General features: G+C 44.7%; 2 protein-coding genes across 3 annotated transcripts in view; both read right to left on the bottom strand.

Moving 5' to 3' along the window:
• c1qc (complement component 1, q subcomponent, C chain) overlaps window positions 1–4,568 on the bottom strand; it is a 12,683-nt gene extending 8,115 nt beyond the window's left edge. Inside the window, exons 1-3 of the mRNA XM_029770424.1 lie at window positions 4,446–4,568; window positions 3,689–3,874; window positions 3,311–3,605 (exon numbers count right to left, since the gene is read on the bottom strand). Coding sequence (XP_029626284.1) covers window positions 3,311–3,605; window positions 3,689–3,854 — 461 coding nt within the window. The 5' untranslated portion in view covers window positions 3,855–3,874; window positions 4,446–4,568. The remainder of the gene's footprint in view (window positions 1–3,310; window positions 3,606–3,688; window positions 3,875–4,445) is intronic.
• Window positions 4,569–10,688: 6,120 nt separating this feature from the next.
• c1qa (complement component 1, q subcomponent, A chain) lies at window positions 10,689–17,995 on the bottom strand. 2 transcript variants are annotated; one of them, XM_029770422.1, is made up of 6 exons: window positions 17,870–17,995; window positions 16,888–17,058; window positions 15,955–16,298; window positions 15,491–15,577; window positions 15,134–15,178; window positions 10,689–11,067 (listed from the first exon to the last, which is right to left on the bottom strand). In XM_029770422.1, exons 1-6 carry the CDS (start codon window positions 17,886–17,888, stop codon window positions 10,960–10,962), a joined length of 774 nt encoding a protein of 257 aa, XP_029626282.1. In that variant the 5' UTR covers window positions 17,889–17,995; the 3' UTR covers window positions 10,689–10,959. The 2 variants fall into 2 exon arrangements, with proteins under 2 accessions (XP_029626282.1, XP_029626283.1); XM_029770423.1 differs by lacking the exon at window positions 17,870–17,995 and adding an exon at window positions 17,198–17,557.
• Between the last annotated feature and the right edge of the window lie 7,005 nt (window positions 17,996–25,000).

The raw sequence follows: 25,000 nt of genomic DNA, 5'->3' as shown, positions 1-25,000 counted from the left end.
TGACTGACTGGCTGACTGGCTGACTAGCTGACTAGCTGACTGGCTGACTAGCTGACTGACTGGCTGACTGGCTGACTGGCTGACTGACTGGCTGACTGACTGACTAGCTGGCTGACTGGCTGACTGGCTGCCTGGCTGACTGGCTGACAGTTAAACAGACAGTTAACAGACACAGACAGTTTCTAGTAGTATCAGTCATTTGTACATGATTCACATGGTTTACATCGTCCAATGAAATGCTTACTGGCAGGTTCCTTCTTGACAATGCAACAACAAAAATAAATAATACAATTTAAGAATATGAACATAAAGTAGAATAGAATAAACATTTTAGCATCAGTATAATACAGGAAGGCACCATTTATAGTATAATATTTACACTATTGGGGATTGGGTGGAGGGCGAGTTTTTAAAATGTGCAATATTTAGCAATGATAATACAAGTCTGGTAGCAGCAGTTGTGATGTGTGTGTCGCCTCCCTCATAGCCTGGGTCCTCTCTAGGTTTATTCCTAGGTTCTGGCCTTTCTAGGGAGTTTTTCCTAGCCACCCCTCATAGCCTGGTTCCTCTCTAGGTTTCTTCCTAGGTTCTGGCCTTTCTAGGGAGTTTTTCCTAGACACCCCTCATAGCCTGGTTCCTCTCTAGGTTTCTTTCTAGGTTCTGGCCTTTCTAGGGAGTTTTTCCTGGCCACCCCTCATAGCCTGGTTCCTCTCTAGGTTTCTTCCAAGGTTCTGGCCTTTCTAGGGAGTTTTTCCTAGCCACCGTGCTTCTAAACCTGCATTGCTTGCTGTTTGGGGTTTTAGGCTGGGTTTCTGTACATCACTTTGAGATATCAGCTGATGTAAAAAGGGCTTTATAAATACATTTGATTTGATTTGGTGTGTGTGTGTGTGTGTGTGTGTGTGTGTGTGTGTGTGTGTGTGTGTGTGTGTGTGTGTGTGTGGTGTGTGTGTGTGTGTGTGCGCGCTAAGGTGTGGAGAATCAGAGCAGGTGGTCAGTCCTGTTAGGGTTAGAATCAGAGCAGGTGGTCAGTCCTGTTAGAATCAGAGCAGGTGGTCAGTCCTGTTAGGGTTAGAATCAGAGCAGGGGGTCAGTCCTGTTAGAATCAGAGCAGGTAGTCAGTCCTGTTAGAATCAGAGCAGGTGGTCAGTCTTGTTAGAATCAGAGCAGGTGGTCAGTCCTGTTAGAATCAGAGCAGGTGGTCAGTCCTGTTAGAATCAGAGCAGGTGGTCAGTCCTGTTAGAATCAGAGCAGGTGGTCAGTCCTGTTAGGGTTAGAATCAGAGCAGGTGGTCAGTCCTGTTAGAATCAGAGCAGGTGGTCAGTCCTGTTAGAATCAGAGCAGGTGGTCAGTCCTGTTAGAATCAGAGCAGGTGGTCAGTCCTGTTAGAATCAGAGCAGGTGGTCAGTCCTGTTAGAATCAGAGCAGGAGGTCAGTCCTGTTAGAATCAGAGCAGGTGGTCAGTCCAGATCAAGTGTTCAGAAGTCTGATGGCTTGTAGATAGAAACTGTCTGTGAGCCTTTTGGTATCAGACCTCATGCTCCGATACCGTCTGCCCAACGGTGAGGGAGAGAACAGCTCTGGGGTGTGTGGGGTCCTTGATGATGCCGGGTGCCTTCCTCAGGCACCGTTTCAAGTAGTTGTCCTGGATGTGTGGGAGCACGGTCTTCACCACCCACTGGAGGGCCTTGCAATTGTTAACGGCGCAATTCCCGTTACCTTGGCTGTGATGCAGCTGGTCAGGATGCTCTCGATGGTGCAGCGGTAGTATTGGGAAAGGACCCAGGGCGGCATGCAGAATTTCTTTCATCACCTTAAGAAGTAGAGACTCTGTTGCGCCCTCTTGACCAGAGTGGTGGTGTTGGTCCATGTCAAGTCCTCGGTGATATGGACGCCAAGGAACTACAAACTGCTGACTCTCTCTACTGCAGTCCTGTTGATGTGGATCGGAGCATGTTCCCTCCTCACTAATGTGTCCAGTGTGTATCTGTTGGAGTGGTAGGCTAATTGGAGTGTGTCCAGTGTGCCTGGCATGCTGGCCTTGATGTGGGCTATGACCAGCCTCTCGAAGCACTTCATGATGACCAGGTCAGCGTGACGGAGAGTGTCTCCTTGAAGCAAGTGGGGACTACAGCCTGGGACAGGGACAGGTTGAAGATGTCCGAGAAGACGCCAGCCAGCTGGTCAGCACACAATCTGAGGACGCGATCAGGGATGTCATCACAAAGCCGGCAGCTTTGTGAGTATTCACTCTTCTGAGAGTTTTCCTCACGTCAGTCACGGAGAGGGAAAGCACCTGGTCGTCTGGAGCAGCGAGAGTCCTCCTGGATGGCTCGGTATTGTCTTCCTCGAAGTGAGCGAAGAATGTGTTAAACTCGTCTGGGAGGGAGGCTTCGGTGGGCACCACACAGCTGGATGTATCTTTGCAGTCTGTTATAGTCTGTAGTCCTTGCCACGTGTCGCAAGTCTGAGTTGTCGAACATCAATTCAAGTTTGAGTCTATTGTCTTTTTGCAGCCCTAATGGATTTGCGGAGCTCGTACCTGCTTGCCTTGTACACGTCGCGAGCCACTGAGTTACCGTGGTTCATTCTGCTGACATTAAATGCTGCAGTACGGGCTCTCAGAATTGTAAGGATATCTCAGACAGTCAGATAAGGCGTACGCTACATGATTTTGGCCCTGATTTAACTTTCCTAGACACATTTTTAAGATCAGAGACAAAATCCCAATGTTGTTGCCTACTCGGGCATGCGGACAGCACAGAGCAGGTCAGAGATGCTATCTGAGGGCTACGATCCCCTCTTTGAGCAGTCCCAGACGGCCCAACATTTTCAAATGTTTGATTTTATCGGCATAAAATCTGCAATGCTCTTGTAGTGTGATGTATGTAATGACACGTTTTGAGAACAGTGACCAGCAATAGCCAATGAGAGCTCAGAAAAGAAGCCAGTGAGATGATTTCGTTGTTTCCCATCATCCAGAATATGGAGACATGAGTACTATGGGTTGATATTTGCTTTAGCCAATGTGTCAAATTGTTACAACTCTGATATTCACAAGCAATGATATTCAATTCAAAATGTATTGGCTAGATATTTCAAACTTTGTATGGCGAGCGTGAACGTCTGACTTTCAGCCACAGATCGTTCTAGCTACGTTAAGAGCTTGGTATCGAGAATCCTCAGAACCAAGAGAAGACTTATGTGCGCACCACTACGTACGTTGCCAAGACAAAACTACAGGGAAGGCGGGTCGTTGTGAGAGCATCAGCAATGTTAGGATTTAGAAAGTTAAGTAGCCCGGCATTACCTGAAGCGTCCAGTCTCTGTGTTGTAGTCCTTGTTAACATCAGTGATGACAGAGGTAAATCTGATGGGGCTGGCCTTCTCTGGAGGGCTGGCGGTGCCTCTGGCCACGCTGAAGGCAGATTGGAGCAGAGATCCTGCTGAGCCCGACTCCCCTGGCTCTCCCCGGGCTCCCTCTGGCCCTGGGGATCCCTTATCTCCTCTCACACCACTACGACCTGGCTTCCCAACCGCTCCCTTCACACCTGGCTCCCCCTTCTGGCCCCCCTCTGGTTTCTGGCCTGGTCCAAATACAACACCTGGACAGAAGAGGGAACGTTTTGAGATGTGATCATGTCCCCTGGAATGTACCTGTGGGGGGGGGGTTGGTGGGGGGGTGTACCTGACACTCCCTTCTCCCCCGTCTCTCCATCTCGTCCGTCCCTTCCTGGCAACCCTGGGAAACCATGCAGTCCAGGCGTCCCCGCCGATGTACACGTCTCCATGGTAACCAGGTCAGGCAGAGCCAATGAGAGCATAGCTCCCATAGCAATGCAAAAACAGACCATAGCAACCACTGAAGAGAGACCTGGAAAAGAGAGGAGAGCGTGGAGAGTTCAGAGGGAGAGAGGAGAGAGGAGAGTTCAGAGGGAGAGAGGAGAGAGGAAAGCGTGGAGAGTTCAAAGGGAGAGAGGAGAGAAGAGAGGGAGAGAGGAGAGGGAGAGAAGAGAGAGGAGAGAGGAGAGGGAGAGAGGAGCGGGAGAGAGGAGAGAGGAGAGTTCAGAGGGAGGGAGGAGAGAGGAAAGCGTGGCGAGTTCAGAGGGAGAGAGGAGAGAGGAGAGAGGAGAGAGGAGAGAGGAGAGAGGAGAGGGAGAGAGGAGAGAGGAGAGTTCAGAGAGAGAAGAGGAGAAGAGACGGGACAGGAGAAAAGCAGAGAGATGAGAGGAGAGATAAAACGATCAACACCAGCTGAAATCTGTTTGTTTTAATTATGTCTACAACACAAAAAACCTGTGTATATCCAAAGACAGAAACTGATTTAACAACCTTATCAACAAGTTCAGTTCAACTGTTGTGACACAAACTACAGCAGCAGAGGACAGAAGTTCATATATTATCACAGGTTATATCCGGTTATATCTCAGATTAAACAGGCTTACCTGCAGTAGAGAAGATGCACAATACTGTACGATACTGTATGCTGTGTGATTGTAGTATGAGGAGACAGAGAGAGAGCGAGAGAGAGAGAGAGACAGAGAGAGAGAGAGAGACATAGAGAGAGAGAGAGAGAGAGAGGAGAGGGGAGAGAGAGAGGGAGAGAGAGGGAGAGAGAGAGGGAGAGAGAGAGGGAGAGAGAGAGAGAGAGAGAGAGAGAGAGAGAGAGGGAGAGGGGGAGAGAGAGGGAGAGAGAGAAGGAGAGAGGGAGAGAGAGAGGGAGAGAGAGGGAGAGAGAGAAGGAGAGAGGGCGAGAGGGAGAGGAGAGGAGGTGTTTTGTCCTCAGGGAACTGGAACCAAAGCAGAACCTGTGGTCACATCTGCATCCTCAGCAGGTTTCACATCTCCAGGGCCATGGTCACATGCGTGTACGTGTTTGTATGTGTGTGTGTGTGTGTGTGTGTGTGTGTGTGTGTGTGTGTGTGTGTGTGTGTGTGTGTGTGTGTGTGTGTGTGTGTGTGTGTGTGTGTGTGTGTGTGTGTGTGTGTGTGTGTGTGTGTGTGTGTGTGTGTGTGTGTTGACTGTATGTGTGTGTGTGAAAAAAAACCTCTCCATTAGGTTTTCTGAAGACTGAGGCAGGTCTTCCTCTAACTTCCTCTAACTTCCTCTAACTTTACTCCTTTCATAGATCCTGACAAACACCCCAGTCAAATCAAATCAAATCAAACGTATTTATATAGCCCTTCTTACATCTTACAGTCCCTGGCAGTGACAGTTCATAACATGATGCTGATGACAGGATCAATACAGGATCAATACAGGATCAATAGAAATATGAAAGAGCAACGTGTGACTGTGATATGTGGTTTCTCACCAAGGTTTTTTTTATTTATTAATTTTTATTAACTGTAACATTATAGATAGATTGTAGCTTCCATCAATGTAATTGTCTGCACCATTTCCAATCCCCCATATATATTTTTTGTAAATATATTTTCCTTTATTATTTTCCCCTAACCCTACCACAACCTCTCCTAATTGGAGTAAACTAATGGACAAGAACACTTAGGCTTCTACTTTCAGCTTATACATACTATATACATTATATATATTTATATTTTACATTAGTTATCTTGTTGTTTTTAGTCTCATCCTTCAGCTCCACTCAACCCCTCCCATCTATCTCTGAACACCATCCAGTTTGATTTGTATTGGCCATATATTTTTCCACTGTACTGTGATGCTTCACAAAACTTCTGAACCTTTCTATTCTCATAGCTTGATGCTGCAAGTTCGTCGAAACATGTCAAACGATGTTTATAATTAATAACACAGTATCCATAGAAGGGCCAGATGTATACAGAATGGTGTCGTCTGCGTAGAGGTGGATCAAAGAATCACCCGCAGCAAGAGCGACATCATTGATATATACAGAGAAAAGAGTTGGCCCGAGAATTGAACCTTGTGGCACCCCGATAGAGACTGCCAGAGGTCCGGACAACAGGCCCTTCGATTTGACAAACTGAACTCTGTCTGAGAAGTAGTTGGTGAACCAGGCGAGGCAGTCATTAGAGAAACCAAGGCTGTTGAGTCTGCCGATATGAGTACGATGATTGACAGAGACGAAAGCCTTGGCCAGGTCGATGAATACGGCTGCACAGTACTGAAGGTACGGTGGGATTCGAAATGGTCAGTGAACTGTTTGTTCACTTGGCTTTTGAAGACTTTAGAAAGGCAGGGCAGGATGGATATAGGTCTAACAGTTTGGGTCTAGAGTGTCTCCCGCTTTGAAGAGGGGGATGACCGCAGCCACTTTCCAATATTTAGGAATCTCAGCTGATATGAAAGAGAGGTTGAACAGATTAGTAATAGGGATTGCAACAATGGCGGCGGATAATTTTTGGAAGAGTGGGTCCAGATTGTCTAGCCCAGCTGATTTGTAGGGATCCAGATTTTGCAGCTCTTCCAGAACATCAGCTGTGGGTCTTCCAAATGGACAATGACCCCAAGCATACTTCCAAAGTTGTGGCAAAATGCATTAAGGACAACAAAGTCAAGGTATTGGAGTGACCATCACAAAGCCCTGACCTCAATCCCATAGAAAATTTGTGCGCAGAACTGAAAAAGCGTGTGCGAGCAAGGTGGCCTACAAACCTGACTCAGTTACACCAGCTCTGTCAGGAGGAATGGGCCAAAATTCACCAAATTTACTGTGGGAAGCTTGTGGAAGGCTACCCGAAACGTTTGACCCAAGTTAAACAATTTAAAGGCAATGTTACCAAATACTAATTGAGTGTATGTAAACTTCTGACCCACTGGGTATGTGATGAAAGAAAGAAATAAAAGCTAAAATAAATCATTCTCTCTACTATTATTCTGACATTTCACATTCTTAAAATAAAGTGGTGATCCTAACTGACCTAAAACAGGGAATTTTTACTAGGATTAAATGTCAGGAATTGTGGAAAAACTGAGTTTAATTGTATTTGGCTAAGGTGTATGTAAACTTCCGACTTCAAACTACTTGAAAATCTCTGGCAAGACTTGAAAATGATTGTCTAGCAATGATCAATAAACAGTTTGACAGAACTTGAAGAATTTTATAAGAATAATGGGCAAATGTTGCACAATCCAGATGTGGAAAGCTCTTAGAGACTTACCCAGAAAGACTCACAGCTCTTAGAGACTTACCCAGAAAGACTCACAGCTCTTAGACTTACCTAGAAAGACTCACAGCTCTTAGAGACTGACCCAGAAATACTCACAGCTCTTAGAGACTTACCCAGAAAGACTCACAGCTCTTACAGACTGACCCAGAAAGACTCACAGCTCTTAGAGACTTACCCAGAAAGACTCACAGCTCTTAGAGACTGACCCAGAAAGACTCACAGCTCTTAGAGACTGACCCAGAAAGACTGACAGCTCTTAGAGACTGACCCAGAAAGACTCACAGCTCTTAGAGCCTTACCCAGAAAGACTCACAGCTCTTAGAGACTGACCCAGAAAGACTCACAGCTCTTAGAGACTGACCCAGAAAGACTCACAGCTCTTAGAGCCTTACCCAGAAAGACTCACAGCTCTTAGACTTACCTAGAAAGACTCACAGCTCTTAGAGACTGACCCAGAAATACTCACAGCTCTTAGAGACTTACCCAGAAAGACTCACAGCTCTTACAGACTGACCCAGAAAGACTCACAGCTCTTAGAGACTTACCCAGAAAGACTCACAGCTCTTAGAGACTGACCCAGAAAGACTCACAGCTCTTAGAGACTGACCCAGAAAGACTGACAGCTCTTAGAGACTGACCCAGAAAGACTCACAGCTCTTAGAGCCTTACCCAGAAAGACTCACAGCTCTTAGAGACTGACCCAGAAAGACTCACAGCTCTTAGAGACTGACCCAGAAAGACTCACAGCTCTTAGAGCCTTACCCAGAAAGACTCACAGCTCTTAGAGACTGACCCAGAAAGACTCACAGCTCTTAGAGCCTTACCCAGAAAGATTCACAGCTCTTAGAGAATTACCCAGAAAGACTCACAGCTCTTAGAGACTGACCCAGAAAGACTCACAGCTGTAATCGCTGCCAAAGGTTCTTCTACAAAGTATTGACTCACAGGTGTGAATATTTATGTCATTGTGACGTTTCTGTATTTCATTTTCAATAAATGTGCTACATAAAAATAAAAAAATAAACGTTTTCACTTTGTCATTCTATTTAATCCATTTTGAATCCAAGCTGTAACACAATAAAATGTGGAATAAATCAAGGGTAATGAATAATCTCTGACTACTGTATGTTGCCCTAAGAGTCTTACTCAACATGATTCACAGCTGTAATGGTGTTTCCAGAATGTATTCGCTGTAATGGTGTTTCCAGTATGTATTAGCTGTAATGGTGTTTCCAGAATGTATTAGCTGTAATGGTGTTTCCAGAATGTATTCGCTGTAATGGTGTTTCCAGAATGTATTAGCTGTAATGGTGTTTCCAGAATGTATTCGCTGTAATGGTGTTTCCAGAATGTATTCGCTGTAATGGTGTTTCCAGAATCTATTAGCTGTAATGGTGTTTCCAGAATGTATTCGCCGTAATGGTGTTTCCAGAATGTATTAGCCGTAATGGTGTTTCCAGAATGTATTCGCTGTAATAGTGTTTCCAGAATGTATTCGCTGTAATGGTGTTTCCAGAATGTATTAGCTGTAATGGTGTTTCCAGAATGTATTCGCTGTAATGGTGTTTCCAGAATGTATTCGCTGTAATGGTGTTTCCAGAATCTATTAGCTGTAATTGTCTTTCCAGAATGTATTCGCTGTAATGGTGTTTCCAGAATGTATTAGCTGTAATGGTGTTTCCAGAATGTATTCGCTGTAATGGTGTTTCCAGAATGTATTCGCTGTAATGGTGTTTCCAGAATCTATTAGCTGTAATGGTGTTTCCAGAATGTATTCGCCGTAATGGTGTTTCCAGAATGTATTAGCCGTAATGGTGTTTCCAGAATGTATTCGCTGTAATAGTGTTTCCAGAATGTATTCGCTGTAATGGTGTTTCCAGAATGTATTAGCTGTAATGGTGTTTCCAGAATGTATTCGCTGTAATGGTGTTTCCAGAATGTATTCGCTGTAATGGTGTTTCCAGAATCTATTAGCTGTAATGGTGTTTCCAGAATGTATTCGCTGTAATGGTGTTTCCAGAATATATTAGCTGTAATGGTGTTTCCAGAATGTATTCGCTGTAATGGTGTTTCCAGAATGTATTAGCTGTAATGGTGTTTCCAGAATGTATTCGCCGTAATGGTGTTTCCAGAATGTATTCGCCGTAATGGTGTTTCCAGAATGTATTAGCTGTAATGGTGTTTCCAGAATGTATTCGCTGTAATGGTGTTTCCAGAATATATTAGCTGTAATGGTGTTTCCAGAATGTATTAGCTGTAATGGTGTTTCCAGAATGTATTCGCCGTAATGGTGTTTCCAGAATGTATTCGCTGTAATGGTGTTTCCAGAATGTATTAGCTGTTGGATGTGAAGACATAAACAATCAAGACATCTTCGTTTTAAATTGTATTTTTATTATTCATTTGGAAAATGTTCTATAATTTCTTTAAAATGTGGAGTAGGATGTGTAGATTGGTAAGAAAAACATCAAATGTGAAGACTGCAAGGGGTGTGTGTGACTTTCACTAGGCACTGTGTTTTATATCAATAATGGCAGGGTTGGCATGGAACAGTATAGAACAGTATATAGAACAGTATATATATCAGCATAGAACAGTATATATATCAGCATAGAACAGTATAGATCAGTATAGAACAGTATATACCGAGCAGTATAGATATAGAGCAGTATAGATCAGTATAGATCAGTATAGATCAGTATAGAACAGTATAGATCAGTATAGAACAGTATATAGAGCAGTATAGATCAGTATAGAACAGTATAGAACAGTATAGAACAGTATAGATCGGTATAGAACAGTATAGATCACTATAGAACAGTATAGATCAGTATAGAACAATATAAACAGTATAGATCCGTATAGATCAGTATCGATCAGCATAGAACAGTATAGAACAGTATATAGAACAGTATAGATCAGTATAGAACAGTATAGAACAGTACAGATCAGTATAGAACAGTATAGATCAGAATAGATGATCAGTATAGAAAAGTATAGAACTGTATAAAACGGTATAGAACGGTATAGATCGGTATAGAACAGTATAGAACAGTATAGATCAGTACAGAACAGTATAGAACAGTATAGATCAGTATAGAACAGTATAGAACAGTATAGATCAGTATAGAACAGTATAAACAGTATAGATCCGTATAGATCAGTATCGATCAGCATAGAACAGTATAGAACAGTATATAGAACAGTATAGATCAGTATAGAACAGTATAGAACAGTACAGATCAGTATAGAACAGTATAGATCAGAATAGATGATCAGTATAGAAAAGTATAGAACTGTATAAAACGGTATAGAACGGTATAGATCGGTATAGAACAGTATAGATCGGTATAGAACGGTATAGAACAGTATAGATCAGTATAGAACTGTATAGAACGGTATAGAACAGTATAGAACAGTATAGATCAGTATAGATCAGTATAGAACTGTATAGATCAGTATAGATCAGTATAGATCAGTATAGAACCGTATAGAACCGTATAGAACAGTATAGATCAGTATAGAACAGTATAGAACCGTATAGATCAGTATAGATCAGTATAGATCAGTATATAGAACAGTATAGATCAGTATAGAACAGTATATAGAACAGTATAGATCAGTATAGATCAGTATAGAACCGTATAGAACCGTATAGATCAGTATAGAACAGTATAGATCAGTATATAGAACAGTATAGATCAGTATAGAACAGTATATAGAACAGTATAGATCAGTATAGAACAGTATAGAACAGTATAGATCAGTACAGAACAGTATAGAACAGTGTTAGTAATGGTTGGTTCCTGGGACAACTCGTGTGACGAGGTCACTGCACGGCGTTGTGACATCACTTCTTGGTGGGGAAGAGCAGGAAGCCGTTGAACACGATCTTCTTGTCCTTCCTGTCATCCTTCACATTCTCCGGCTGCTCGTCTTTAAACGGCTCCAGCCACACCTGGATATATTAACACACCTGGTTACACACCTGTTTATAGAATCATTGTGTGTTGTTGGTATGGACGATGCTACACTCCATGTAGAAGAGCTAGGCCTATATAGCACAGCTGATGGGAAGACAGCAGACATCCCATTCAATCTGACATAATAAACCAGCAGGCCCCAAGCATGACAATAAAAACACAACCATTTAGCGTTTCCAAATCAAAATGTACTACTATTAGCTAGCTACATCCCATTGCAAACTTATTTTATAAAGTTCTGCACACAAAGTAACCGGTGATCTAAAGTTTAATGCAGTCGTGTTTCACCCAGTCACGGTCACCCAGTCACGGTCACCCGTGTTTCACCCAGTCACGGTCACCCGTGTTTCACCCAGTCAAGGTCACCCGTGTTTCACCCAGTCACGGTCACCCGTGTTTCACCCAGTCAAGGTCACCCGTGTTTCACCCAGTCAAGGTCACCCGTGTTTCACCCAGTCACGGTCACCCGTGTTTCACCCAGTCAAGGTCACCCGTGTTTCACCCAGTCAAGGTCACCCGTGTTTCACCCAGTCATGGTCACCCAGTCACGGTCACCCGTGTTTCACCCAGTCATGGTCACCCGTGTTTCACCCAATCATGGTCACCCGTAGATAGTTAACAGCAAGCGAGATGCAATAGTAAAACAGTGGCATGATTATGAATATTTTAACTTCTTGTTGAAAGTTAATTTTGAAAAAGGGCGATGGTAACAAATTAGCAAACACATCCTCCTCAGTCCTCAAAGCTAACACCTACACACTAGCTAACGACACAAAGTAACTTGACCTTAGGAAAACTAGTGCTCGTGCTATTGGCTCACACTCTCAGTAGGGGCGTGTCTCTAGCAGCCCTACATTTTCCTCTTTTTTTTTGTAAAACTGTCCCACCCATTGCAAGTCAAAATGTGATTGGTTGATTCCACTGTCACTCTAAAAATTCTGCTCTAATACAGTTGAATGGCAGAGGCATTCTTCCTAGCTTCTGAAAGCCAATAGCTAAGCTAGTTAACTGGTTTTATCTCCCCGGAGACCACCAAAGAAAATCCTGATTGGATATTTTTTTCTCTCCAGCGTTAACCCTTTCCTTTCCAACACACACTGAAGACATTAAATTACAAAATCATTGAAAATAATATAATAATCAGATTACCATTTAAATATTATTGAAAAGATAGAAATGAAATAGAAATTGAAACTACATTTTTATTTAAAAAATACATATATTTTTTTATCAAACCTTAGGCCTTCTCTGTAGGTCTAGAAGGCACTTACAGTTCCTACTGGATGATGCTCTGTGCTGATTGGTTAGAATGGATGATGCTCTGTGCTGATTGGTTAGAATGGATGATGCTCTGTGCTGATTGGTTAGAATGGATGATGCTCTGTGCTGATTGGTTAGTATGGGGGATGCTCTGTGCTGATTGGTTAGTATGGAGCATGCATTCCCAAACTGGGGTATGTGCAATGCCGTCGGGGGTACGCCAAATTAAAATGTGATTCACATTTAAAAAAAATATATATATATTATTATTATTATATTTTTTTCACATTTTCAAACAGTACATTTATATTTTCCAACGGGGCTATACGTTTGGGCGAGTTTTTTTCCTCGCCTGAGTAGCCTCGTGTCACTGCCAAAAATAAAATTAAACCATCTAGTGTTCACCAAAATAACAACACAATGTCAAATACAGGTAGCCTTGTCAAATAATTAACATCCAATCACATTAACGGTTACTCTCTCACGGGAAACCTTCACCTTCACTCTTCTAACCTTCACTCACGCAGACATTTAGAAACAAAAAATGACAATTTGAAAAATAAGCCACGGGAGTTTTTTGAGTGAGAATAAAGACGACTTTCAAGAAGTAAGACATGTATAAAAGCAACAGATACCATTAATAAAAAGGGGCTATAAGCATCTTATATGGTGAGCTACCGAGTGGCGAGGACAGGCAAGCCCCATACTATTGTGGAGGATTTAATTATTCCTGCTTCCGTGGATATGGCTGGGACAATGCTGGGGGAAAGGGCCCAAAAACCTATACAGACAATGCCTTCATCAAACAACACTGTTTCGCGACTCATCAGTGACATGGCAGGAGATGTTTTGAAACAATTACCGCTTCGCATACAAGCCAGGGAATTCTATGTGTTACAGCTGGATGAGTCAACAGGCGTGGCGGGCCTGGCACAGCTCCTGGTATATGTCCGTTACGTTTATGGGGGTCAATTAAGGAAGAAATCCTCTTCTGCAAACCACTGGAAACCAGGACAACAGGAGAGGATATTTTTAAAATACTGGACAGCTTTGTGACATCAAATGGACTTTGGTGGTCAAGATGTGTTGGCATCTGTACTGATGGTGCAAAAGCCATGACAGGGAGACATAGTGTAGTGGTAACGCGCCTGCAAGCAGCTGCTCCCGACGCCATTTGGGTAACTGCAGCATCCACCGAGAGGCTCTTGCTGCCAAGGGAATGCCTGACAGCTTGAAAGACGTTTTGGACACTACAGTGAAAATGGTTAACTTTGTTAAAGCAAGGCCCTGAACTCTCGTGTATTTTCTGCATTATGCAATGATATGGGCAGCGACCATGTAACGCTTTTACAACATACAGAAGTGCCCTTGTTCTCAACGATCAAGGTATTGACACGTTTTTTTGAATTGAGAGATGAGCTTAAAGTTTTCTTTACTGACCATCATTTTCACTTGTCTGACTGCTTGCGTGATGATGAGTTTCTAACACAACTGGCCTATCTGGGTGATGTTTTTTCTCGCCTGAATAATTTGAATCTGGTATTACAGGGACTCTCCGCAACTATATTCAATGTGCAGGACAGAATTGAGGCTATGATTAAGAAGTTGGAGCTCTTTTCTGTCTGCATTAACAAGGACAACACACAGGTCTTTCCATCATTGTATGATTTTTTGGTGTGCAAATGAACTCAAGTTTACGGACAATGTCAAATGTGATATAGCGAAGCACCTGAGTGAGTTGGGTGAGCAATTACGCAGGTACTTTCCTGAAACGGACGACACAAACAACTGGATTCGTTATCCCTTTCATGCCCTGCCTCCAGTCCACTTAACGATATCTGAACAAGAGAGCCTCATCGAAATTGCAACAAGCGGTTCTGTGAAAATGTAATTTAATCAGAAGCCACTGACAGATTTTTGGATCGGGCTTCACTCAGAGTATCCTGCCTTAGCAAATTGTGCTGTTAAGACACTGATGCCCTTTGCAACCACGTACCTATGTGAGAGTGGATTCTCGGCCCTCACTAGCATGAAAACTAAACACAGGCACAGAGTGTGTGGAAAATGATTTAAGACTGAGACTCTCTCCAATACAACCCAACATTGCAGAGTTATGTGCATCCTTTCAAGCACACCCTTAACATTAACCTGTGGTGAGTTAGCCTTCCCTGTAGCTCAGTTGGTAGAGCATGGTGTTTGCAACACCAGGGTTGTGGGTTCAATTCCCACGGGGGGCCAGCACAGAAAAATAATGTATGAAATGTATGCATTCACTACTGTAAGTCGCTCTGGATAAGGGCGTCTGCTAAATGACTAAAATGTAAAATGTAAAAAAAATGTTATTCACCATTTGTGATGAACAAATAAGGTTTTATATGTAAGATGGTTAAATAAAGAGATGGTTAAATAAAGAGCAAAATTATTATTATTATATAATTATTTGTGCCCTGGTCCTATAAGAGCTCTGTCACTTCCCACGAGCCGGTTGTGACAAAAACTCACACTCATTCTTATGTTTAATAAATGTATTGTGTAGTGTGTGTGCGGCAGGATTACAATGATGGCAAAAAACAACATTTGAGAGTGCGCTGACCCTGGTGCTAGAGAGGGGTACAGCTGGAGGTTGAATGTTTGAAGGGATACGGGACTATAAAAAGTTTGGGAACCACTGGTATGGAGGATGCTGTGTGGTGATTGGTTAGTTAGGAGGATGCTGTGTGGTGATTGGTTAATATGAATGATACTCTGTGCTGATTGGTTAGTATGGAGGATGGTTCCCACCTTGTTGCCGTGTGATAGGTCCAACACCACACCTCCTGACAGAACCTACACATCATGGAATTAACGATAAAATAGTGTTAAGATATTTGGCTTCATAGCAATATATGTTGTTAAAGCTGTATACGGTTGATACTGAAATTGATTAGTTAACATTCTAAAACTCTTTACCCAGGTTTCGTCATAGTAACCCAACCTGGTGTCGTCATAGTAACCCAACCTGGTGTCGTCATAGTAACCCAACCTGGTGTCGTCATAGTAACCCAACCTGGTGTCGTCATAGTAACCCAATTTGGTGAAATCAGTCCCTACTTGGTGTTGTCATAGTAACCCTAGCTGGTGTTGTCATAGTAACCATACCTGGGTAGTGGCTCTGTCGTTGTAGTCACAGAAACCTAGCTTCCTCTCTCCCAGCACGTCACTGTTCAGATATAGACACATGCCCACCTACACACACACACACACACACACACACACACACACACACACACACACACACACACACACACACACACACACACACACACACACACACACACAGTTTTACAAGATGTCGAAAGAGAGAGTAATACCTGTCTGTCTGTCTGTCTGTCTGTCTGTCTGTCTGTCTGTCTGTCTGTCTGTCTGTCTGTCTGTCTGTCTGTCTGTCTGTCTGTCTGTCTGCCTGCCTGCCTGTCTGTCTGTCTGTCTGTCTGTCTGTCTGTCTAATACCTGTTTGTCTGTCTGTCTGTTTATGTAATACTTGTCTGTCTGTGTGTCTGTCTGTCTATGTAATACCTGTCTGTGTGTCTGTCTGTCTGTGTAATACCTGTTTGTCTGCCTACCTTGGCCTCTGAGTGGAAGACAAAGTAGTAGACTCCAGGTATGCTGCAGGTGAACTTTCCAGAGTTCAAACCGATCATGCTGCTGCTTGTGATGGCGGAGTTATAGGTCACGGTTCGTTTGTAAGGGGGGTAGGAGACGTCTGTCCGGGACACGGAGAAGGCCGCGCGGTGTTGACGGGATTGGCCCCCGCCACTCCCTGGGAGGCCAGGGGGACCAGGGGGCCCAGAGGGACCCTCAGGTCCCAGATCTCCACTTAAGCCTTTAGGCCCCATGTCCCCCGGAACCCCCCGGCTACCCTTCGTCCCTTTCAGTGCACGAGGCAACACCTCATCCAGCTGCAGCGCTGGGAGGAAGATGAGGGATCAATACCACAGACCCACTGTAACAGACCCACTGTAACAGACCCACTGTAACAGACCCACTGTAACAGACCCTGGCCACCCCACTGTAACAGACCCTGGCCACCCCACTGTAACAGACCCACTGTAACAGACCCACTGTAACAGACCCACTGTAACAGACCCACTGTAACAGACCCTGGCCACCCCACTGTAACAGACCCACTGTAACAGACCCACTGTAACAGACCCACTGTAACAGACCCACTGTAACAGACCCTGGCCACCCCACTGTAACAGACCCACTGTAACAGACCCTGGCCACCCCACTGTAACAGACCCACTGTAACAGACCCACTGTAACAGACCCACTGTAACAGACCCACTGTAACAGACCCTGATCACACTAACCACACAGTCCTCTTTGCTGACAGGTTATGTAACATGCTGTTTCTTCCTCTCCCTTCCTCTCCTTCTCTTCTCCCTCTCCTTTTCTCCCTTCTCTCTCTCCTCCTCTCCCTTCTCTCTTCTCTCTTCTCTCTTCTCCCTTCTCCCTCCTCTCCCTCCTCTCCAATCCCTCCATCTCTCTGTTACCTGGCTCTCCTTTTTCTCCCTTTGCTCCTTGTCGTCCATCCCGGCCTGGAGTTCCTGGCGCTCCTGGTGTCCCGTCCTGGACCGAGCATCTGTCCTGGCATCGCCCCAAGGAAAGGAACACCGCCACACACACCACAGACAGTGAATACCCTGACGTCATCCTCAGGAACCCTGAGAGGACAGGACGCAGAGAGATGACATCATAGAGGGTCAAACATGACGTCACAGGAGAGATGACTCTAGAATACTTTCCCTCCATCCCAGACAACTCCAGCTGACTGCTCTTAGTTGTATTATTCCACCAACACACCTGAACCCAAAGGCTTGATGGATTAATTGATGGGCTGAATCAAAGGCTTGATGGATTAATTGATGGGCTGAATCCAAAGGCTTGATGGATTAGTTGATGGGATGAACCCAAAGCCTTGATGGATTAGTTGATGGGATGAATCCAAAGGCTTGATGGATTAGTTGATGGGATGAATCCAAAGGCTTGATGGATTAGTTGATGGGATGAACCCAAAGGCTTGATGGATTAGTTGATGGGCTGAACCCAAAGGCTTGATGGTGATATGCTGCTACTGGAATGGAACCAGTATGTGTACTGGCTGGGAGGCAGGAGGACCGATCTGGATAACAGCTGTAGCGTTTCATGTGTCTACATGCTCAGATCCAGAATGGAAGTCTCTGATGGTTCAGTTGGTTAGAACAGGGTTTCCTACCCCCCCCCCCCAACCCTCTCCTCGCCCCCCCCCTCTCCTCGCCCCCCCCCCCCCCCCCCCCCCAAGACGTTTCACAGGACAGAGGAGAGAGTTGGGAAAGCCTGGGTTAGAGCATGGAGCTGGTAACTCTTTCTACCTCTAATCCTCTCCTGCTCTCCAAAAAGACAACAAACAAAAAAAATCATTGACTAAACTCTATTACAAATAAATCTGTATAATATAACATGTCTAGTTAATATGTGTAGATATGTATCACTCACCAGTGTTGTTGATCAGCATAGACGAGAGATGTCTTGTCTGTGTGTTCCTTGTTTTTAGTTATGTTGAATAAAGTCCATCCTGCAGTTATTACATTGATCACACACACACACACACACACACACACACACACACACACACACACACACACACACACACACACACACACACACACACACACACACACTGAAACACATGAGTCAGTAGCTTTATTTCCTCAAACTCCGTTGGTGGTGGTGGTCTAAACACTAAACCACTTCTTTCTGGTACAACTGACAGTAATTCCGCTAAGTAAGAATAGTAAACCCCTCTTTACTGGCTCCAATAGCCACCCACTCAGCCTGTTACCAATCCTTAGTAAACTTCTGGAAAAAAAATGGTGTTTGATCAGATACAATGCTATTTTACAGTAAACAAATTGACAACAGACTTTGAGCACGCTTATAGGGAAGGACATTCAATTAGCACAAGACTTACACAAATGACTGATGATTGGCTGAGAGAAATTGATGATGAAAAGATTGTGGGGGCTGTTTTGTTAGACTTTAGTGCAGCTTTTGACATTATTGATCATAGTCTGCTGATGGAAAAACATGTGTGTGATGGCTTTACACCCCCTGCTATATTGTGAATAAAGAGTTACTTGCTCTTTAATAGAAGCCTCTCCAACATAATCCAGGTAGAATCAGGCATTCCCCAGGGTAACTGTTTAGGCCCATTACTTTTTCAATCTTTACTAACGACATGCCACTGGCTTTGAGTAAAGCCAGAATGTCTATGTATGCAGATGACTCAACACTATACACGTCAGCTACCACAGCGACTGAAATGACTGCAACACTTAACAAAGAGCTGCAGTTAGTTTCAGAGTGGGTGGCAAGGAATAAATTAGTACTAAATATTTCTGAATCTAAAAGCATTGTATTTAGGACATATCATTCACTAAACGCTAAACCTCAACTAAAACTTGTAATAAATAGTGAGGAAATTGAGCAAGTTGTGGTGACTAAACCTCTTGGAGTAACCCTGGATTGTAAACTGTCATGGTTAAAACATATTGATACAACAGTAGCTAAGATGGGGAGAAGTCTGTCCATAATAAAGTCTGTTTAAACGACTAGCACACAGCTCAGACACACATGCATACCCCACAAGACATTCCACCAGAGGTCTCCAAACGGGACGTTTTATCTCCATCTCTTCATTCAAAGACTCAATCATGGACACTCTTACTGACAGTTGTGGCTGCTTTGCATGATGTATTGTTGTCTCTACCTTCTTGCCCTTTGTGCTGTTGTCTGAGCCCAATAATGTTTGTACCATGTTTTGTGCTGCTACCATGTTGTGTTGCTACCATGTTGTTCTGCTACCATGTTGTTCTGCTACCATGTTGTGTTGCTACCATGTTGTGTTTCTACCATGTTGTTGTCATGTTGTGTTGCTACCATGTTGTGTTGCTACCATGTTGTTGTCATGTTGTGTTGCTACCATGTTGTTGTCATGTTGTGTTGCTACCATGCTGTGTTGTCATGTGTTGCTGCCATGTTATGTTGTTGTCTTAGGTCGCTGTAGTGTTGTGGTGTCTCTCTTGTCGTGATGTGTGTTTTGTCCTATATTTTACTTTTATTTTAATTTTTAATCCCAGCCCCGTCCCTGCAGGAGGCATTTTGCCTTTTGGTAGGCCGTCATTGTAAATAGGAATTTGTTCTTAACTGACTTGCCTAGTTAAACAAAGGTTAAATATAGTAAAAATAAATAAAATACAAATGCAGGTTAAACATTTTTATCGACAAGTTGATATAGTTAATGTAAAAAGTACAGGACCCAGAATCGACCCCTGTTGGATACCTTTCATGATATGGATTGGGCCCAGCCTGATTTAACACCATCAGGTACACATTGAGCTCTGTCCAGTCATTTTAAACCAGTTACATGCAGCCTGTTCTAGGCCAATTTATCTCGTGTTGTGGTGTCTCTCTTGTCGTGATGTGTGTTTTGTCCTATATTTAGATTTTTTATCCCAGCCCCGTCCCTGCAGGAGGCCTTTTGCATTTTGGTAGGCCGTCATTGTAAATAAGAATTTGTTCTTAACTGACTTGCCTCGTTAAATAAAACAAAACACGTAGAGCCATGACTACATGGAACTCTATTCCACATCAGGTAACTGATGCAGCAGTAGAATCAGATTTAAAAAACAGATAAAAATACACCTTATGGAACCACAGGGACTGGGAAGCAACACAAACATAGGCACAGACACACACACACACACACACACACACACACACACACACCCACACACACACACACACACACACACACACACACACACACACACACACACACACACACACACACACACACACACACACACACACACATGATAACATACACACTACACACACACGTACACATGCATTTTGTGTTGTAGATATGTGGTAGTGGAGTAGGGGCCTGAAGGCAAACACTTAGTGTGTTGTGAAATCTGTTATAAATGTACAGTAGTGTAATGTTGTATAACTGCCATAATTTAGCTGGATTCAACCTATCAACTAATCATCAAGCCTGGGACTACAGAAATCAGCTGACCTAGTTGGGGGCTACAACAAAACTGTGAAATTGGCTGGTGTGGAGTAGTGGGGGGGGGGTAAATGGACTACATCACTGATGGTGTATAGCAGAGTGGGGGGGGTAAATGGACTACATCACTGATGGTGTATAGCAGAGTGGGGTAAATGGACTACATCACTGATGGTGTATAGCAGAGTGGGGTAAATGGACTACATCACTGATGGTGTATAGCAGAGTGGGGGGGGGGGGTAAATGGACTATATCACTGATGGTGTATAGCAGAGTGGGGTAAATGGACTACATCACTGATGGTGTATAGCAGAGTGGGGGGGGGGGGGGGGGTAAATGGACTACATCACTGATGGTGTATAGCAGAGTGGGGGGGGGTAAATGGACTACATCACTGATGGTGTATAGCAGAGTGGGGGGGGGGGTAAATGGACTACATCACTGATGGTGTATAGCAGAGTGGGGGGGTAAATGGACTACATCACTGATGGTTTATAGCAGAGTGGCGGGGTAAATGGACTACATCACTGATGGTTTATAGCAGAGTGGGGGGGTAAATGGACTACATAACTGATGGTGTATAGCAGAGTGGGGGGGGGGGAGTAAATGGACTACATCACTGATGGTGTATAGCAGAGTGGGGGGGTAAATGGACTACATCACTGATGGTATATAGCAGAGTGGGGGGGTAAATGGACTACATCACTGATGGTCTATAGCAGAGTGGGGGGGGAGGTAAATGGACTACTTCACTGATGGTGTATAGCAGAGTGGGGTAAATGGACTACATCACTGATGGTTTATAGCAGAGTGGGGGGGTAAATGGAGTACATCACTGATGGTGTATAGCAGAGTGGGGGGGGGGGGGGTAAATGGACTACATCACTGATGGTGTATAGCAGAGTGGGGGGGTAAATGGACTACATCACTGATGGTTTATAGCAGAGTGGGGGGGGTAAATGGACTACATCACTGATGGTGTATAGCACAGTGTGGGGGGGTAAAAGGACTACATAACTGATGGTGTATAGCAGAGTGGGGGGTGGGGGTAAATGGACTACATCACTGATGGTGTATAGCAGAGTGGAGGGGGGGGCAAATGGACTACATCACTGATGGTGTATAGCAGAGTTGGGTAAATTGACTACATCACTGATGGTGTATAGCAGAGTGGGGGGGGGGTAAATGGACTACATCACTGATGGTGTATAGCAGAGTGGGGGTTAAATGGACTACATCACTGATGGTGTATAGCAGAGTGGGGGGCAAATGGACTACATCACTGATGGTGTATAGCAGAGTGGGGGGGGGGGGGGGGTAAATGGACTACATCACTGATGGTGTATAGCAGAGTTGGGTAAATGGACTACATCACTGATGGTGTATAGCAGAGTGGGGGGGGGGGGGTAAATGGACTACATCACTGATGGTGTATAGCAGAGTGGGGTAAATGGACTACATCACTGATGGTGTATAGCAGAGTGGGGTAAATGGACTACATCACTGATGGTGTATAGCAGAGTGGGGGGTAAATGGACTACATCACTGATGGTGTATAGCAGAGTGGGGGGGGGGGTAAATGGACTACATCACTGATGGTGTATAGCAGAATGGGGTAAATGGACTACATCACTGATGGTGTATAGCAGAGTGGGGGGGTAAATGGACTACATCACTGATGGTTTATAGCAGAGTGGGGGGGTAAATGGACTACATCACTGATGGTGTATAGCAGAGTGGGGGGGGGGGGGTAAATGGACTACATAACTGATGGTGTATAGCAGAGTGGGGGGTGGGTAAATGGACTACATCACTGATGGTGTATAGCAGAGTGGGGGGGTAAATGGCCTACATCACTGATGGTATATAGCAGAGTGGGGGGGTAAATGGACTACATCACTGATGGTGTATAGCAGAGTGGGGGGGGGGGGGTAAATGGACTACATAACTGATGGTGTATAGCAGAGTGGGGGGTGGGGGTAAATGGACTACATCACTGATGGTGTATAGCAGAGTGGAGGGGGGGGCAAATGGACTACATCACTGATGGTGTATAGCAGAGTTGGGTAAATTGACTACATCACTGATGGTGTATAGCAGAGTGGGGGGGGGGGTAAATGGACTACATCACTGATGGTGTATAGCAGAGTGGGGTAAATGGACTACATCACTGATGGTGTATAGCAGAGTGGGGGGCAAATGGACTACATCACTGATGGTGTATAGCAGAGTGGGGGGGGGGGGGGGGAGGGTAAATGGACTACATCACTGATGGTGTATAGCAGAGTTGGGTAAATGGACTACATCACTGATGGTGTATAGCAGAGTGGGGGGGGGGGTAAATGGACTACATCACTGATGGTGTATAGCAGAGTGGGGTAAATGGACTACATCACTGATGGTGTATAGCAGAGTGGGGTAAATGGACTACATCACTGATGGTGTATAGCAGAGTGGGGGGGTAAATGGACTACATCACTGATGGTGTATAGCAGAGTGGGGGGGGGGTAAATGGACTACATCACTGATGGTGTATAGCAGAATGGGGTAAATGGACTACATCACTGATGGTGTATAGCAGAGTGGGGGGGTAAATGGACTACATCACTGATGGTTTATAGCAGAGTGGGGGGTAAATGGACTACATCACTGATGGTGTATAGCAGAGTGGGGGGGGGGGGGGTACATGGACTACATAACTGATGGTGTATAGCAGAGTGGGGGGGTGGGTAAATGGACTACATCACTGATGGTGTATAGCAGAGTGGGGGGGTAAATGGCCTACATCACTGATGGTATATAGCAGAGTGGGGGGGTAAATGGACTACATCACTGATGGTGTATAGCAGAGTGGGGGGGGGGGTAAATGGACTACATAACTGATGGTGTATAGCAGAGTGGGGGGTGGGGGTAAATGGACTACATCACTGATGGTGTATAGCAGAGTGGAGGGGGGGGCAAATGGACTACATCACTGATGTGTATAGCAGAGTTGGGTAAATTGACTACATCACTGATGGTGTATAGCAGAGTGGGGGGGGGGTAAATGGACTACATCACTGATGGTGTATAGCAGAGTAGGGTAAATGGACTACATCACTGTGGTGCTTTATAGCAGAGTGGGGGTTAAATGGACTACATCACACTGATGGTGTATAGCAGAGTGGGGACAAAATGGACTACATCACTGATGGTGTATAGCAGAGTGGGGGGGGGGGTAAATGGACTACATCACTGATGTGTGTATGCAGAGTGGGGTAAATGGACTACATCAATGATGGTGTATAGCAGAGTGGGGTAAATGGACTACATCACTGATGGTGTATAGCAGAGTGGGGGGTAAATGGACTACATCACTGATGGTGTATAGTAGAGTGGGGTAAATGGACTACATCACTGATGGTGTATAGCAGAGTGGGGGGGGGGCCAAATGGACTACATCACTGATGGTGTATAGCAGAGTGGGGGGGGGTGGGGGGGGTACAATGGACTACATCACTGAAGGTGTATAGCAGAGTTTGGGTAAATGAACTACCATCCCTGATGGTGTTATAGCGAGTGGGGGGGGGTGGTAAATGGACTACATCACTGATGGTGTATAGATAACGGAGTGGGTAAATGGACTACATCACTGATGGTGTATAGCAGAGTGGGGTAAATGGACTACATCACTGATGGTGTATAGCAGAGTGGGGGGTAAATGGACTACATCACTGATGGTGTATAGCAGAGTGGGGGGGGGGGGTAAAATGGACTACATCACTGATGGTGTATAGCAGAGTTGGGTAAATGGACTACATCACTGATGGTGTATAGCAGAGTGGGGGGGGGGGGTAAATGGACTACATCACTGATGGTGTATAGCAGAGTGGGGTAAATGGACTACATCACTGATGGTGTATAGCAGAGTGGGGGGGGGGTAAATGGACTACATCACTGATGGTGTATAGCAGAGTGGGGTAAATGGACTACATCACTGATGGTGTATAGCAGAGTGGGGAGGGGGTAAATGGACTACATAACTGATGGTGTGAAGCAGAGTGGGGTAAATGGACTACATCACTGATGGTGTAGAGCAGAGTGGGGGGGTAAATGGACTACATCACTGATGGTATATAGCAGAGTGGGGGGTAAATGGACTACATCACTGATGGTGTATAGCAGAGTGGGGGGGGGGGGGGTAAATGGACTACATAACTGATGGTGTATAGCAGAGTGGGGGGTGGGGGTAAATGGACTACATCACTGATGGTGTTTAGCAGAGTGCTGGGGGGGGGCAAATGGACTACATCACTGATGGTGTATAGCAGAGTTGGGTAAATTGACTACATCACTGATGGTGTATAGCAGAGTGGGGGGGGTAAATGGACTACATCACTGATGGTGTATAGCAGAGTAGGGTAAATGGACTACATCACTGATAATGTATAGCAGAGTGGGGGTTAAATGGACTACATCACTTATGGTGTATAGCAGAGTGGGGGGCAAATGGACTACATCACTGATGGTGTATAGCAGAGTGGGGGGGGGGGGGTAAATGGACCTCATCACTG

This window comes from Salmo trutta, chromosome 12 (genome assembly GCF_901001165.1).
Source record: "Salmo trutta chromosome 12, fSalTru1.1, whole genome shotgun sequence".
NCBI classification, from domain to species: Eukaryota; Metazoa; Chordata; class Actinopteri; order Salmoniformes; family Salmonidae; genus Salmo; species Salmo trutta.
The sequence above is the reverse complement of the archived record's forward strand: the minus strand, read 5'-3'. Positions and strand labels throughout refer to the sequence as shown.